The 15,020-nt window shown below is 42.2% G+C and overlaps 1 protein-coding gene across 4 annotated transcripts in view; it reads left to right on the plus strand.

Annotated features, from left to right (window-relative positions):
- Nucleotides 1-15,020, plus strand: part of LOC121713153 (IQ motif and SEC7 domain-containing protein 1-like) — a 114,584-nt gene that overhangs the window by 4,731 nt on the left and 94,833 nt on the right. For all 4 annotated transcript variants that reach the window (XM_042097527.1, XM_042097528.1, XM_042097529.1 and 1 more), the window contains exon 2: nt 11,070-11,099. In XM_042097527.1, coding sequence (XP_041953461.1) covers nt 11,070-11,099 — 30 coding nt within the window. The remainder of the gene's footprint in view (nt 1-11,069; nt 11,100-15,020) is intronic.

The raw sequence follows: 15,020 nt of genomic DNA on the forward strand, positions 1-15,020 counted from the left end.
GAGATTGGGGCAGCCAGCTCTCTTATCCCTGTACAACCATTTGAAAAGCCGCTCCAGTTTGTCACACCCTTGGGCTTTGGGCTCTAAACTCCGGCACTCTCCCTCTGACCTTTTCTTTGATGGTCATGAGGCTGGGGCTGGACGTAGCCGGTCTCCACGCGGGCCCTTTGATTGCCTGCTGCAACCCCCACAAGAGCACATAATGATAACTTAATGAGAGCTTTTAACTCCATCTGATTGTATTTCTCGTAAAGGTTCTGCAGAGAGGAGGAGTTTGGGGGGTCAGGGCAGTGAAAGGAAATGGCCATGTGGCCAGTCTCATCTCTACTTCCTCAGTGTCTTGTCCAGTCTCTTCTGCCCTTAGATTGGTTTTAACAGATAATTAGCAGGGGACGTTGTGCTGTTTTGGGAGCTGCTGACGAGAAAGCTGATCGCTATCATTGGAAGCAGCAGAAGAATGTTGTGTTATTGTTCTCTCTCTTGGCAAAATACAAAATACTTTACATAGCTATGCCCTATATCCTGTCTTGGTAATGCCTTTGAATCTCTCATCTAGATAAACATTATGTCTTGAGAGAGTTTTTTTGGAGTGAATCATGAGGACGGGACATGTGGATTGAAGTGGGATCTTAACATCACAATCAGAGGATTTAATAGGGTTGCGCACCACTGGAATGTTTCAGGAAAATTCTTCTTGCTGGACGTTGATGTTTAAAAAGCCGTTTTCTTATCCGAACTGGCCCAAGTACCTTGTGGGCTGGTTTAGTCACTTCAGAACATGCTTTCTTGGGTCTTGGTCTATCTCCTAAGGAGGTGGTGGTGGGCCTGTGGGTAGTCTGGGCATGCGATTTGTTTTTTTCATAATAATAATAATAACAATACCAATAACAATTGGTTTTTTTCATGATCTCTAGCAGGGTATATCACGTTGGTGGTTTAGTGATTAACTTGGGTGAGTTAGCTCACAGTTAGTGGTAAACCTAAGAGCAGAGCACTCTGGCTTTATTTAGTTTGGAGAATGAAGCCATACCCAGATTTGACACTGATTGACATACCTTAAATACATTCCTGGTTTGTCAACTTTTGGTTAACTTTTTAATTTAGAGACCCAAACCCTTTTTTTTTGTTTAAGCGACATAGTGTGGACTTGTGTTTTACTGAACACTTGCTCATTATAATGGACCAAAGAAACTAAAGACTCCCAGATCTCATTATAACATTTCTAAATGACCTCAACACAATTGCTCAGTTATTTTTTAGTGGAGAACTTCATTGCCATTGCTCTGGTTCAGCCAAAACAAATGCCCTTAGAGGCCTTTAGTCATGATCTATGATTGATGTGGTGATCTATGATTGATGTGGTGCTCTCTGATTGGCCAGTCTGGAGGAAGTGGTCCCTTGGGCCATCATTCATTTGTTAAGTAAAGCACATGGATATCGTTATCATCCCATGGACCTGTCAGTAAATTCATACCCTATTCCAGTAACCATTTTTTGTCTGGATAATTTGGGACACTGTCTGTTATTCTAATTTTGTTGTTTTGAACATTTGTTTTTTTTCATGCCAACTGGAATGCCTCTATAAAAAGGGGGAGATCTGTAATGATACACTTTATACAGTTAGACTATTTGCAGCATTTCACCACTTCATCCAAAAATGCCCACTGCGTGAGATAATGGTACAGAGTTTCACATACTGAAGTTGGATCTCACCCAGTTTCCTCTTAAGCACTTTAATCATCATTTTCACATTGTTCATTGAGACACAAGAGAGTACTTTTGATCTCGAGAAAAACAAGTGAAATATGCATGATGATGAAATCTTGGCAAAAGACACAGGCTCGCCATTTTTATTAACCTTGCAGCTCGAGCATGAAGAAATGTTAGCATTAGCTGAGCTGTTTGGTGGGCGGGAGTGAAAGCTTGGCATTGTGGGGAGAGGCTCCCAGTAATTCTTAGGGACGGTTCATTAGAAGCGGCACTAGAAGCAGCACACATCTCCCGGTCGGGCCCAAGTCGCTAAATCTTGTTAGTAAGGTGCCTACCCCTGCAATAAGCAGCCTGATGCATTTGTGTAATTTGGTTTAATGATGTAGATTAATGGGGCAACCATAGTGTTTATTAATCAGAGGGCTCCCAACTGATGATTAATCTATTTTAATTGTGTAAGTCTACTTTACTGGGTTCATGTGAAATTTTACTTGCAGAGGTATTTTCACATTACAATGCATCCGTTGGGGATGGTGAGGAAATTAAGTTATATGCCATAAAAAGGTGACCTATTCTTCTTTGTTTTCTTTAAACAAAGATAAATATTAAATGAGAAGAAAATCCATCATGTCATTGATTCGATTGCTTAGAAACAGACAATCATGTTCTGAGGCCCAGGATGTCACCACCAGGAAATTGATCTTACCTCAATGATGGATTCTACAATGGCCAATGATTCTCCTTTTATGAGTATAAAGGAATGTTTTGCCCTCTGTGTCAAATACTCATATTGAGAGATGCAGTATGGTGACAGTATTACGACGGCATCATGGTTCTGATTAGTAGAAGATGACCTTTAGCCCTGCGAGGTCGAATGGTTTTGTACAGCCACAGATGCATGACATCACTTTTCCCTTTTCTTTTCTTTTCTTTTCCTTCAGCTCCTCTCTATAATACAGAACACGATTTTCTAAAGAATAAATGTGGGTGTGTGCTTTTTTGGAACAAAAAGCCTTTTTACTTCTCCATTCATGTTCACATTTCCCCTGAACCTCATAGAGAGAGAACAAGACAGAGAGAGAGAGAGAGAGAGAGACAGAGGGCCAGATGTACGTACATTTGTGAACGTAGCGTTATCAGCGTCATGGACACACCGCAGATTGCGAACGCTGTCAGACCCAAGTTTCCGTCATATTTATCAATCGTTCAATCCTTAGTGTAAACTGCACCTTTCTCCGCCTTTCTCCGCCCATAAACGCAATTTACGAACATCCACAACTGAACGGCAGCGCCTACATACAAGCGCAGTTGAATGAAGTTAACTGATGACAACATTAAAAAGAATCAAACGTTTAGCGATCATGAAATAATACCATACATGATATGATGTAAACAAGCAGGGAGATAATGAAGATCGGTAGTTCTACTCAAACTACTTGTGCAAGTAGGCTATGGAAGATTGGTCAAGTCTAGCAAGTAGGAAAGTTTAAGTGAATGACTTGAAAGTGAAAGTAAGACATTCAAAAGGCCAAGTTGAGGTTGCTTTTGGTAGTACAAATACTTTCACCACAAAAACTGGTGCTCTAACTAGCTATTCTGTTGTTTTTGAAAGGTTCCCTTATTGAACTGCAATGTGGATTAACACCTGCTTTTACAAGGGGAAGTATTTAGGCGCAGAATACAGTAGACGTGCGCTTTCAGGAGCAGTCTTTGTTCATAGACCGCGGAATACATAGGCGCTCTTTACTCTTCCCCTCCCATCTTTTTATGCTAAACTCCCACTTTCCCCTGGATCCTCCCATGAATGCATATGCATGACATGACAAACGCAATCTGCCACTTTCAGCTCCTGCGACAGGGAGTTTGCGCTTTTACATCATTGCGGTCTGTTTGTACATACCTCGCAATGATTTTACACGCACATTGCGAAACAAATACACCTGAAGTGGGCGCAAAAGCGTTATTACATCTGGCCCAGAGAGAGAGAGAGACAGAGAGACAGAGAGACAGAGAGAGAGAGACAGAGACAGAGACAGAGAGAGAGAGAGACTTTTTTTCATATTGGACATTTTCTAAAGCACTGTGACTCACTTGATGTTGTTCAGTGTCGCACTTCAACTGGGTTTGGCCAAGCCATTTGCAGATGTCTAAAATCTGACAGGTTGTGGCAATGTCAGCAAGCTGGCTGCCAGGCAAAATACACTTCAGAGACAACGGCCTTCTGGAGTTGGGTATGTTTGGTTGTTTGACTTTCTGAGCCTGCTACAGAATTGGTTAAGTTTAAAACAAAACCTTGGGCACGCCTGGGCAAATAAAACAACTACTGTTACTTTTGGAAATGAAAAGGAATTCATACAAACAGACTAGCAAACATACATTAAAAGTTAAAAATGCATTAATGTATTGCATGTCTTCAAATGTTAATGCAGTTTATCCATTCATAAACTGTAATTGTGGCACACACCAAGGGATACTCAAACCTTTGATCATCTGTCTGATGATCCACTCTGAGAGTGAAATGGTAGTTTCAGTGTTTCTTTGTACTCAGATGTGCCTCTGGCACATGTAAAGAAACCTTCAGTGACACTAACAAACCAGAAGAAACGTACAAATCTGCCCTGTGTTTCCCGAAAGTGTCATTGAACGGCCATTGCTGAAAGAGAGACTATGATTTTGAAGACTCTTTGTGCGAGCTACAGTGGTTGTTCAATGATGCATTGCAATGATGAAAGTCATTCTGTAGATGCACCACTGATGACACAGTAACACTGCGAACCAGTAGAAACCTTTACAGATGTGAACGTCTCATCAGACGCCAAGCTCCCATCATCAGAGAACGTGCACCATCACCCCATGCTGTGCGTCGGCTTTGCGGAGATGGCAGTGGTGCGATAAATAATATTCAAATATGAATTAAACCTCCAGGCCCATCGTCCAAACCGCCATCTCGTGCACTTTCACGGCGCTGGTGTCCAGTTGTGCTTAGTGATGCAGAAAAGCGAGATGGATACGTGCTGAGTCAGCGGTACCTGCCCCCGCCTTGCCGAAAGATGTTCCGTCTGTAATCAAGCCTGTGTTTGGAGTCGCCGGGAATCGTCCACGCTCGAGTTGTCATGGCTGATTTCCTTCTGCTTGGACGGGAAGCTTGAAAAGGGGCAAATAAGCAAGCGGCCGTTATTACATCTGCACACACAGAATAGGAAAGAAAAGGCCCAGAAAACTCTACGCTCTATAAACCACAATACATGACAATTTTAACCTGTAACCCTGTGACCATGTAGCAGACACACAATATGAAAGAAAAAGCCTGGGAACCCTGACACACATTCTATACTCTAAGACATTTCTTGTGCTATTGCTACTGTACCACAGTGGCCAGTCAACAGCCAAGCCTTATACAGCATAATACAGGATGCATTAGCAACACACAATTGACTGGAGACAGAATCCAACACACATTGAAAGCTGTACACAAGGTCTTTAAATGGCCCTCTGTGCAACAGTATACTACAGTGCATTGCGATTTTGACTTGAAACCAGATAACACACTTTTATGGAAATGTGCTGTACTTCCTTATTTTGCATCAAGCGACTGCTCTTATGGTAGCAGAACCCTTAATTGTCTTCGAGCCCATGCCCAAATTTATATTCCCCACAAATTCCCTGGGAAATGTAGGGTTTTAGTTTCACAGTCGGAGCTGGACGTCGGGATTGGCGGAGGCAGGGCTGAGATGAGATTACAGGAAGCTGGAGAGGTCTGAAATCTCTTGCCGTCTCGGGAGATTTGGGATTCCAGTGATTTTTTTCACTGGAGCCCGCAATGTACTTGCGAGAAGCTCTCTGCCTCCGATGGGAGCTGGCATTTCATACAAAATAAAAAAAAGACTCGTCAAACTCATGTTTGCAGCAGGCGTGCGATTGGTCCAAATTTGAGCCGGAGAGGGAAGAGGAAGAGGTAGGGGAGGGTAGTCTTATTAAAATTCACCGGAGTGCTGCCATGCCTCGCTGCTTACAAGAGACACCACAGATATTCCAACTCCTGAACACTGTCAAGTTATGAGCCTGTCCTTCCCCTAAGCTTAGTCATGTCTTTTACCTGCATGTTTACAGTTGTTCATTTAGTTGATGTGTAAGTCCCAGTTGACAAGTACTTGACAAGTATGTCACTGACTACATCAGTATGTGGGTTCAGTTACCTTGGAGAAAAATCCATGGTCGTGTTGTCCTGGGTCCTTCTGTCAGTTGAATGGTGGTGAACAAGTGCTATGCGCTGATCCGTATTTGGCTTGTGATTGAAACAAAACAAGATGGATCCTCAACATGTTTTGAACAGAAACAATTTATTTCTAACAAATGTACTTAATGTTTTGCATTTTTTATTCTACACTTCCCTTCCCTCTACATTGATGCACCATGCTTTTAATATACATGGCTGACAAGAGGGCCTGTTATGGCGACAGTGTTTTAAATATTCATGCAGCAGTTAACTGCATCTTGTTAGTTTACCACAACATGACCTATTTTGAAACCCTGGCATACACAAGATTGTGCAACAGGGCATTGCTAAACTTTTAAGTCTATGAGCGTAAGTATTTTTGCCAAAATGGGCTCGATAAGGTTATTAATAATTCCTTATTTGTCTAGTCTACATCCATATACACAATACTGTAGGCAGTCTGTGTTGTTGATTTCTTTTGTATATTCAGTTTTAGAATTTCAAGGTTTTTTATTTTTTTTCTTTCTTTGACGTAGGATGCGAAATAAGCAAATAAGCCGAATACCTTTAGCCTTGTTTTGCAGAGACACATTGGACACGAGTTCAGTAGAATTCAGTAAATAAAACCCTTATAGTGTGTGTTCATTCCAGTCAAGATTCTCCACCATTCCACTCACCTGCTGCCCATCGATTTGTAATATTTTAACTGACAGGTCACGGTCTTCTCGTCTCTATATGCATGGTGTTATAAAAGGAACGGATATTGTAGTAGCAGCATGCTGTATAATGCCATTGTGATTGATTGCCCAGTCTCCTCTTAGTGCTTCTCAAGGTGCGGTGTGGGGGGCCCTGGTATCTACTCGAGGGATCTCACTGACTGCTATTCGTTTTGACATGGAAATTAGGTTATATTTCAAAAGACAATTCGGAGCTGCTGAACCTTCCGTTCAGATTGATTGTTGGTTGTAATTTCAATCAGGATAATAGGGAGGAGGATTTGGGCTATGACCTTCTCTCAAGGCCAATACATGTAGAATTCATTTCCATGATAATGATAAAGGAATATATATCCTATGAATATGAATCCGCAGTGTGCGAGAAATATATGCTGTTGTTATTGTATCGGAGAGCTCTCTTTTCACTGTAGAGAGTAGCTGTGAAGTATCATTCAATTATGTGGTATAGTGTGGTTATGGTCGTAGGACTAAGGAGACGTGTTTATATTATGCGTTTTCATGAGCAAGACCTTTTCCTGACCTCCATGCTGAATTGCAGATGTGAATTGTGCAGGGTGATTGATTTGGAGTTTGGGAGGATGATGGATTAAAAGATCCCTGCCTGGTGAGTGGATTTCTGCTCAGTTCATGGTTCTGCTTGTTTAGCTCTTGTACCATGTGAATTTCATGTACAGTGAAGCCTGTCTATACATAACTGAGCATGTATGCATTTAAAGACCGCTGAGTAGGACTGTGTTTTAATCACTCCAGAATGCATTGATGAGCATTCATTCAGCTCCATTCATGATCTCATCCTGAATGCACTAAGACTCAGTGACCCTTAATATTCTTGTTTTTTAAGAAAGATAATGCAATATCTAAATATTCCATAATTGGAGTACGGTATTATCTTAATTATTGCACTGGGACTGATGTCCTTTCTGTTACTCAGCCAACACATGGATTTGAATCATGGACACTGGTTTAAATCGTACACTGTTTTGTGTGGATTAAGATAAATTCACAGATAACCTGCAGTATATGTCTGCTCCCTCAATGCCATATCACTACATATTAATGCCATCATGAATATTGACTTATTGTTTTGATTGTGAAATAATATGTCCACTCATCCCTCTGTCATATCGTGGGCTTTATGTATTTTAACAAGGGAGCTGTCCGTGGTTCTGATTAGGTTTTGGGCTGTGTGGCGACAAAACCAGAGGAAATGGACGCAGAGCCTGCTTTGTTCTGACTCTGTTAAGCATGAATGGTTGCTCAAGGATGTGGCAGTTTTCATTTAACAGCGGATTTAAGGCTCTGGGTTTGAATGAATCCCCTCGTCATTTACTGATGGCTGTGACCTATAGCGTCCCTGTTCTCCGCCTGAAAGGATTAGTATAGACACACCGAAATCAATGATGGGCTCATTTGTAATAACGTGAAAAGCACTGAATGTTTATTCCCAGAATGCCATGAGCCCTTTATTCCTGGTCCCTCTGCACCTGTGTGTGTAAATGCATCAATATCCATCCTGATGAATTATAGGGTGATATAAACACAAACAAATGAAATTCAACGGAACAAAAGACATGTGTTTGACTAGTGAGACACAGTAAAAGTGAAGCCTCCTCACTTGAAAGTCCTTTAAATGTTGTTTTTGTTATTGGCACTAATACATCTGAAAGTGAAATGTGAGAGTGGTTGTGATATGTGATTGTAGTGAAATATGTGATGGATGGATTAAACAGGCTGGAAACTATTGATTTTAAGAGACCGCCAGACTCTATCCTGTTCAAGTACATCTGTTCTTGGCATGTTTGGGTTTTTGGGGAATAAAGTTTTGCTTCCAGAAAGAACTTCGATCTCCAGCCTGACTCCTGGGGTTCCCAGTACAAGAAATCACAGACTGTGTGACAGTGAGGCTGAAGCTACTCAAGTCTTGAAATCAGACTGTGAAAATTCTGCAAAAAACAGTTTTTTTAACCAGAATACTGTCTTTTAGTGTGCGTTGACCATTTCTGGTAATATCAAAGATTGTTTTGGATAACTATTTCTTCCACCACTCCGAAATGACTTCAAAACCAAACCTGTCATCTCAGTTTTTAATTAGTCCTCCTGCTTGCATCAGTGCTATTTTTGCTTTGTGAAATCTTCGGGGATGGTGGAGTGTTTTGTTTTGGTGGAGGGAGAAGGGGGTGGGCCAAGCCTCCACTGCCTGCCTGCCTGCTGTCTCACATGTGCAGGAGAGCAGGTAGAGGCTGGGGAGTAGCAGGCTCCCTGGGAGAGCCCAGATGGTTCCACAGCAGCAGCATTAGCCAGCAGACATCTAAGGGAACCACTTCCTCCTCCCAGGCCTGACTACGACTGCCGTAATTGCCCAAGTTTTTACCCCAACTTCTGTGCTGCTGCTGGTGCTGAAGTACAATTAATGTGCTTTCCACTCGCGTGCACACACAAAGAGACAGACTGACTTTGTTTAGTGTGTGCATATGGGCACACACACACACGTTTGCACAAAGACATTATCTGTATACACACTCACTAACATACTTGCACACACAGAGAGAGAGAGAGAGAGAGAGACAAAAAGAGAAATTCAAACTGATTATGATTAACACACACTCATTTGCGCAAAAATAGACACACCACACACATATGCAGAAGCAGAACACATGCATGCAGATTCAAACACACACACACACACACACACACACACACACACACACACACACTGTCAATCCAGAGCTCAAAGAATAGGATATTATATACAGCATATATAAGATATGACATAAGATGGTGTGCCCTGTGCATCACTCGTAAAGTTTACTGTTCCTCTGTGGCTTCACGGCTGATGGCCCTGGCGTTCCCGCCGGGCACAGGCTGGCGTTTACCAGGGACTCTGTGGCTTCTCCCCTCTGAGTGGCACAGCAGTCATTTGAGAGCATGAATGCCTGACTGGACTGACTCTGCTGTTTGAGTATTGGACTGTACATTGTTTCCCAAATCAGACCTCGATGTTATTTGTTTGTTTGTTTGATGGTTTGTCTGTTGCGTAGATGTTGTTTTGTTGTTTGTTTGTGTTTGTTGACCTCTGTCCACAATATAGGTGTTTTCTTCTAATTGCCACTGCTTGTATGTTTGTGTGTTGTTATACTGAAGGAAATGCCTCTTGTTTAGTAGTGGGTAAAAATGTACTCTATACTGTAGTTAAGAAATAGTAGATAAATGGGCCTAGGATGATATGGCTACTATGGCAGGATTTACTATATCTGTGGTCAGACTGAATCTTATTAAAGCCTTAGACTTCACTTGTGACCCAAGTACAAGGGTGTAAATCCCCTCTGAAAACATAATATTGGCTGCATGCCATAAAATGAGGATGAGGCTAGAACCCTGTGTCCAAAATGAGGATGAGGCTAGAACCCTGTGTCCAAAATGAGGATGAGGCTAGAACCCTGTGTCCAAAATGAGTACCATAAGTTCACTCTCCTGTAGCTTTGGGCCCAGGGCACTGCTGCATTATGAGGCTGCACACTGTAGCTCACATTCGGCTCCGTTTATTTGTTTGTTTTATTACTTAGCCAAGATGCTTTGTGTTCTGGGGGCTTGCAGCTCGAAGTCACACGCTGTGACGCCGACCACGCCGTGGGTCAGACGTCTCCGTAATGCTTAGCGACATTCTATGGAGGCCCCATGACTACCCAGAGCTATGGATGACTCTGTTACAGCGGTTACGTAACGACACTGGGCATGTGCTTAATGCTGTCCTTTTCAAAATCATGAAAACAAACCCATAATTATCCCTTTTCTGCAGTGTTTCAGAATGGCTTAACAAATATTCTGTTTGTAATGATGTTATTATATACAGCATATGTGTGCGTCATGCTTTGGTTCAATCTGTTTGAGGGCTTTTCTATTCTGCTCACTGACGTAGCCCTATCTGACTAATGTCCCCTAGACTAAATAGAATAGCCATCAGTTCAATAGACAGCATATTTTTGGCCGGTGTCTTGGCGACACGACTATAGCGGTCCTCATTTCCGCGAGGAATGAATATTTCAGGCCCACTGCCCGCTTGCAAGCAGATTCATTAGCAGAAGCACAGTCACGGTTATTAGAGTTCTGACATCATTCGTTGCCCAGAACCATGCCACCAAACGACGGACCAGTTCTAATTACTTAACGCGGCCACAGTTAATCCAGCTCTTTTTTTTCTTAAATGAGGGCAACTAATTGCTTGGTGGTAATATTCAGCCAGAGTAATCTTTGTTGTGACGTGTGCATGTGTTGTTCTGTAATTCTCAGACTCCTCCGAAGCTTTAATTGCCTGCCTGACTGCATATTTGATCTGCGTTCATAAAATGTAATTGCACAGTCACTGATTTATCTTTGTTTGTCTTCTCTTCTTCTGCCTATGTTTACAGGTTGCAATGCGAAAACACAAAGATGGTCAGGTATGTTATGACTTCATTATGAGTGCATGCCTGTTGTCCTGCCATGTCATTATTCACCCAACATGATTTTGTTATATTGATATTTTAAGTGTTGTATTTGTGTATTACATTTTGTCACCGTTTGATAATATATTATTTTGTATTATTTTTACATTGCCTCTGAGCGGTCTGTGAGCACTTTTCAAGCCTAGATCTGCTCCAGCAATAGCTGCGGCATTCTGTTTTTGGGTAGTCTGTACGTTTGCACGTCAGGTTGTATGTATGTCTTGTCTGCCCCAATCTCGTGAACACGATATCTTAAGCACGGTACAAGGCACGTGCTTCAAATTTAGTATGAATGTTCACTTGGACTCTAAGATGAACTGATTCAGTTTTAGAGGTCACTGTGACCACATGTACAGTATATCCCATTCTCAATCTCAATACCTTGAGGCAAGTGTGGTACAAATGTTTACGACTCCAAGATGACCATATGGATTTTTTCCCCCTTAAAATAATGTTTAATGGTACATTTAATGGTACATCACCATCGCCATAGTCTGAGCGGGGTTGGGCAAACTGCACTAAGTAACTTTGGCTATCGGGTAGGATCACTTAACTGAACAATGAACGGTCACTTGGATGTCAACTGGTTCAACTTTATGGGTCAGATATCACAAATCAATTTTATTTATATCCCAATAAAATCAAAACTGTAGTCATCACCTAACAAACTCTAACAACCATCCAATCAGAACAAATTAAGCCAGTCATGTGATTCCCCACCACCATACCTTAAAACATGTCTCATACAGTATAAGTATATCATCACTTTACCAGTCTCCTGTACTACTCAGTTGGAAATACACTTTCACTGAATACGAAATGTTTCTGACCGCAAATGATTGTATGGAATCACACACATCTATGCGGACACCACAATGCACCTACAATACACTTTAGGCTTTTTGTTATTCTATTATTAGGCATGTATTACACGCCTCGCCACACCATTGTATGCTAGCCAAAACTTCACGGCTATGTGGAGGCATACCACTGCGAGGCGGTAATTCTAGTTTCAGCTGGCTTTAATTTAGTCCATTTAGTTTAAATAAAAGATTATGTTTTTTATGTGCTATCATTTTGATTTAATATTAATGTTATACCAGCTAACGTTGCCGGGAGACAGAAATATGTGTTTTAATCTCCCGTATCTCAGTGGAAATGGCCGTGGTATAGGGCCCCAGGGAGCTCAGTTTTATTTCCCTTTCACTTCAGTGTCCTAGCTTAACCTGCACTGAGCACAGAGCAGATATCCCAAGCCAAGCGGCACGCTTTGTAATGGCCGCATTGTGTAATTCAGTGATGCAAATGGGGCAATGCCTGGTTGAGACAGCAGACATGATGTGTTTTGAAGAGCTATCCGCCTGCAACACGTCCAGGTGTTCATCCGTGGGTCTTTCTGTATGAGGGCCAGAACTAATGAGAAAAAAAAAAAGACTTTCCACACTGGCAGTGTGGTTTGGTTACCTTTTGATTCCCCATGTGCACAAACCCCTGCCCGTACCTCGGAAGTGTGTAAGCCCAGCATAATTCCATCACGGCAATCAGAGGTGGGATTAAAGGCACCACTCAAACAGATGGCTTTCCGTGGCCAGTGTTTGGAAATCCTCAAGAGAATACACTTCTGCAAGTAACTTTGTATGAAGTGTTGTTCCTCAGTACTGTAGACTGATTAATTAGAGGACTCCATTTACACTGTGCATTTGAGTCTGTGGCAGAGGTGTGATTTCATGTTATTTTCCTAAAGCTTTCATATTATTTGGCTTTGATGGGGAATTTCACCTGGACCTTACAGCATCAGATATTTAAGTTTACCAATACAATGTCACTTAATGCAACTGAGCTGGTTAGGTGATAGCCTGTTCCTGTTGCTTGGTAAATGCTCAATATTTTGTATGAGCCTAAAGTCCATTGAAGTTAGTCAAGGGGGTTTGCATAAATAATCTTCCTCCCTCTGGACTGTGTCCTGATGCTCAAAATGGAGAGGGGAAATAGAAAAACACGTCATGGTTAGGGAGCAGTTTGTGTGTGTGTGTGTGTGTGTGTGTGTGTGTGGAAACAATAGTGAATCGTGCCAGACTCACTGACCTTGTTTTTCCCCCTGCTCTGTGCTGGTGTGTTTGGCGTTCGTTCACACAGTCCCAGTGATGTTCCCTGAAACGCCACATTTTCAGCTGCTGTTGGCAGACAGGGGCACTCCCTGTACCAGTCCCTCCCTGAAGGGGATCCCTAGACAGCTTCGTAAATCACAACTTTCACAAAACGTTAACAAATTACACTCATATTTTATTTACTCCAACCGCAGATGCTAAGGATTAAGGAGGCTCCCTCTCCTCAAAACGTCATTCATTCGAGATGGATTTTTCTTTCTGAGAGCGAGTCTTGAGTGCTTTTCTCCGACTTCCTTTTCTGAGAGGGTATCTGATCCAAGGCTGAAATAGAAGGAGGGTGTATTAATGGAAAAGGGACAAAGCGGTCCAGGGGAGATGCAGCTTAACTCTGCAGAGGCAGCAGTATTTCTTTCAGAGCCACACCAAAGCTAAACCACATGAAAACTGCACACAAGTGCAAACTGCTGTTTCTGTTGTTGTTGTTGTTGTTAGTGTTGCTGTTGTTTGTCAACTTAGTTCTCCTTGAAAATCATAAGGCAAATAAACAAACAACAAATAAATAGACACACGCACACACAAGAACAGATGGCAAATGTAGGGAGACATTTACTAATGTAACATCCGTCAAGGGAAGGACAGACGCACACACACACACACACACACACACTTACTTTCCACTGGTGGGTAAAGCAGATGTTTGTGATGCTTAGCATAACAGAGGCCTAAACGAAGTAGGAATTATCTCTCCTTTGTCTTCATGTAAATAAGCCACTGGATCAAAAGATGTCGTCTTCAGCTCGGTGCATTCATTTTGTTTAGCTGACACCCTGCCAAAAGTGTCATACCTAACTTAGCCAGCAGACAAAAAAAGGAAAGAGTTTAAATATGATATTCAGCTTGGATTAATAATTCATTGCACCTAAACAGGTGCAAATAGAACAAGATTGTTTTTTTTTTTATTAGCTTGCTATTAGTCATGGTCTGTGAATGAATGCAGAGTGTGGGAGGATTTGCAGTGTATTAGCAGCCCCATGATAATCTGATGGAAAGCCACAAATGGAAACGATGCATCTTAATACTTGTGCATTTCCTGCGGCTCCGCTGTAATTCTGTGCAAATGTGTATCGGGCTCTGCTCACTCTCGACTCAAAGCAAAGGTTGTGCAAGTAACTTAGATGAAGGAAGGATAAATCTGAACCCTTAATCACATCTTTAGCTGACCGTGGCCAAGGTCAAACAAACAATGTTTCGCGTCAGTGGAGTGTGTGTGTGTGTGTGTGTGTGTGTGTGTGTTAGGGGTATGGGTGTGTGTGCGGTCAGTCTGAGGTGCCGCACGAGAGACAAATTGCAGGGTTTTCCGGGCGGCCCGTGGCTTGAGCTTTTTTCCCTCCTGCATGCGTAGCCTTGTTTAATGAGGGTCATGACCTGGTGGAAAGCACTGATTGGATGAGGGGCAGTGCATACAGGGCCTCAGGTGCCAATCGCGTCAGGTGAGGTCAGGGGGGTGGGGTAAGGTCATAGCAGTCTCGGAGATGGAGTGAGCCATGCTGTTACCACATTAAAGCTGTCCACACAGATCACACAGAGAAATATGTTTTAATACAAATGCCATGTTGGGGAACCTTCTAAGAACCGCACCTGTTTATGATTATGTTTATGGTACTTAGCAGATGCATTTATAGCATTAATATCCCCCCTGGACAGATTTTCATTTCCTCTTGATGCAATCAGGATTTTGATAACTATACTGCTCAAAAAAATGTAAGGA

Source organism: Alosa sapidissima, chromosome 7, assembly GCF_018492685.1.
Source record: "Alosa sapidissima isolate fAloSap1 chromosome 7, fAloSap1.pri, whole genome shotgun sequence".
NCBI lineage: Eukaryota > Metazoa > Chordata > Actinopteri > Clupeiformes > Clupeidae > Alosa > Alosa sapidissima.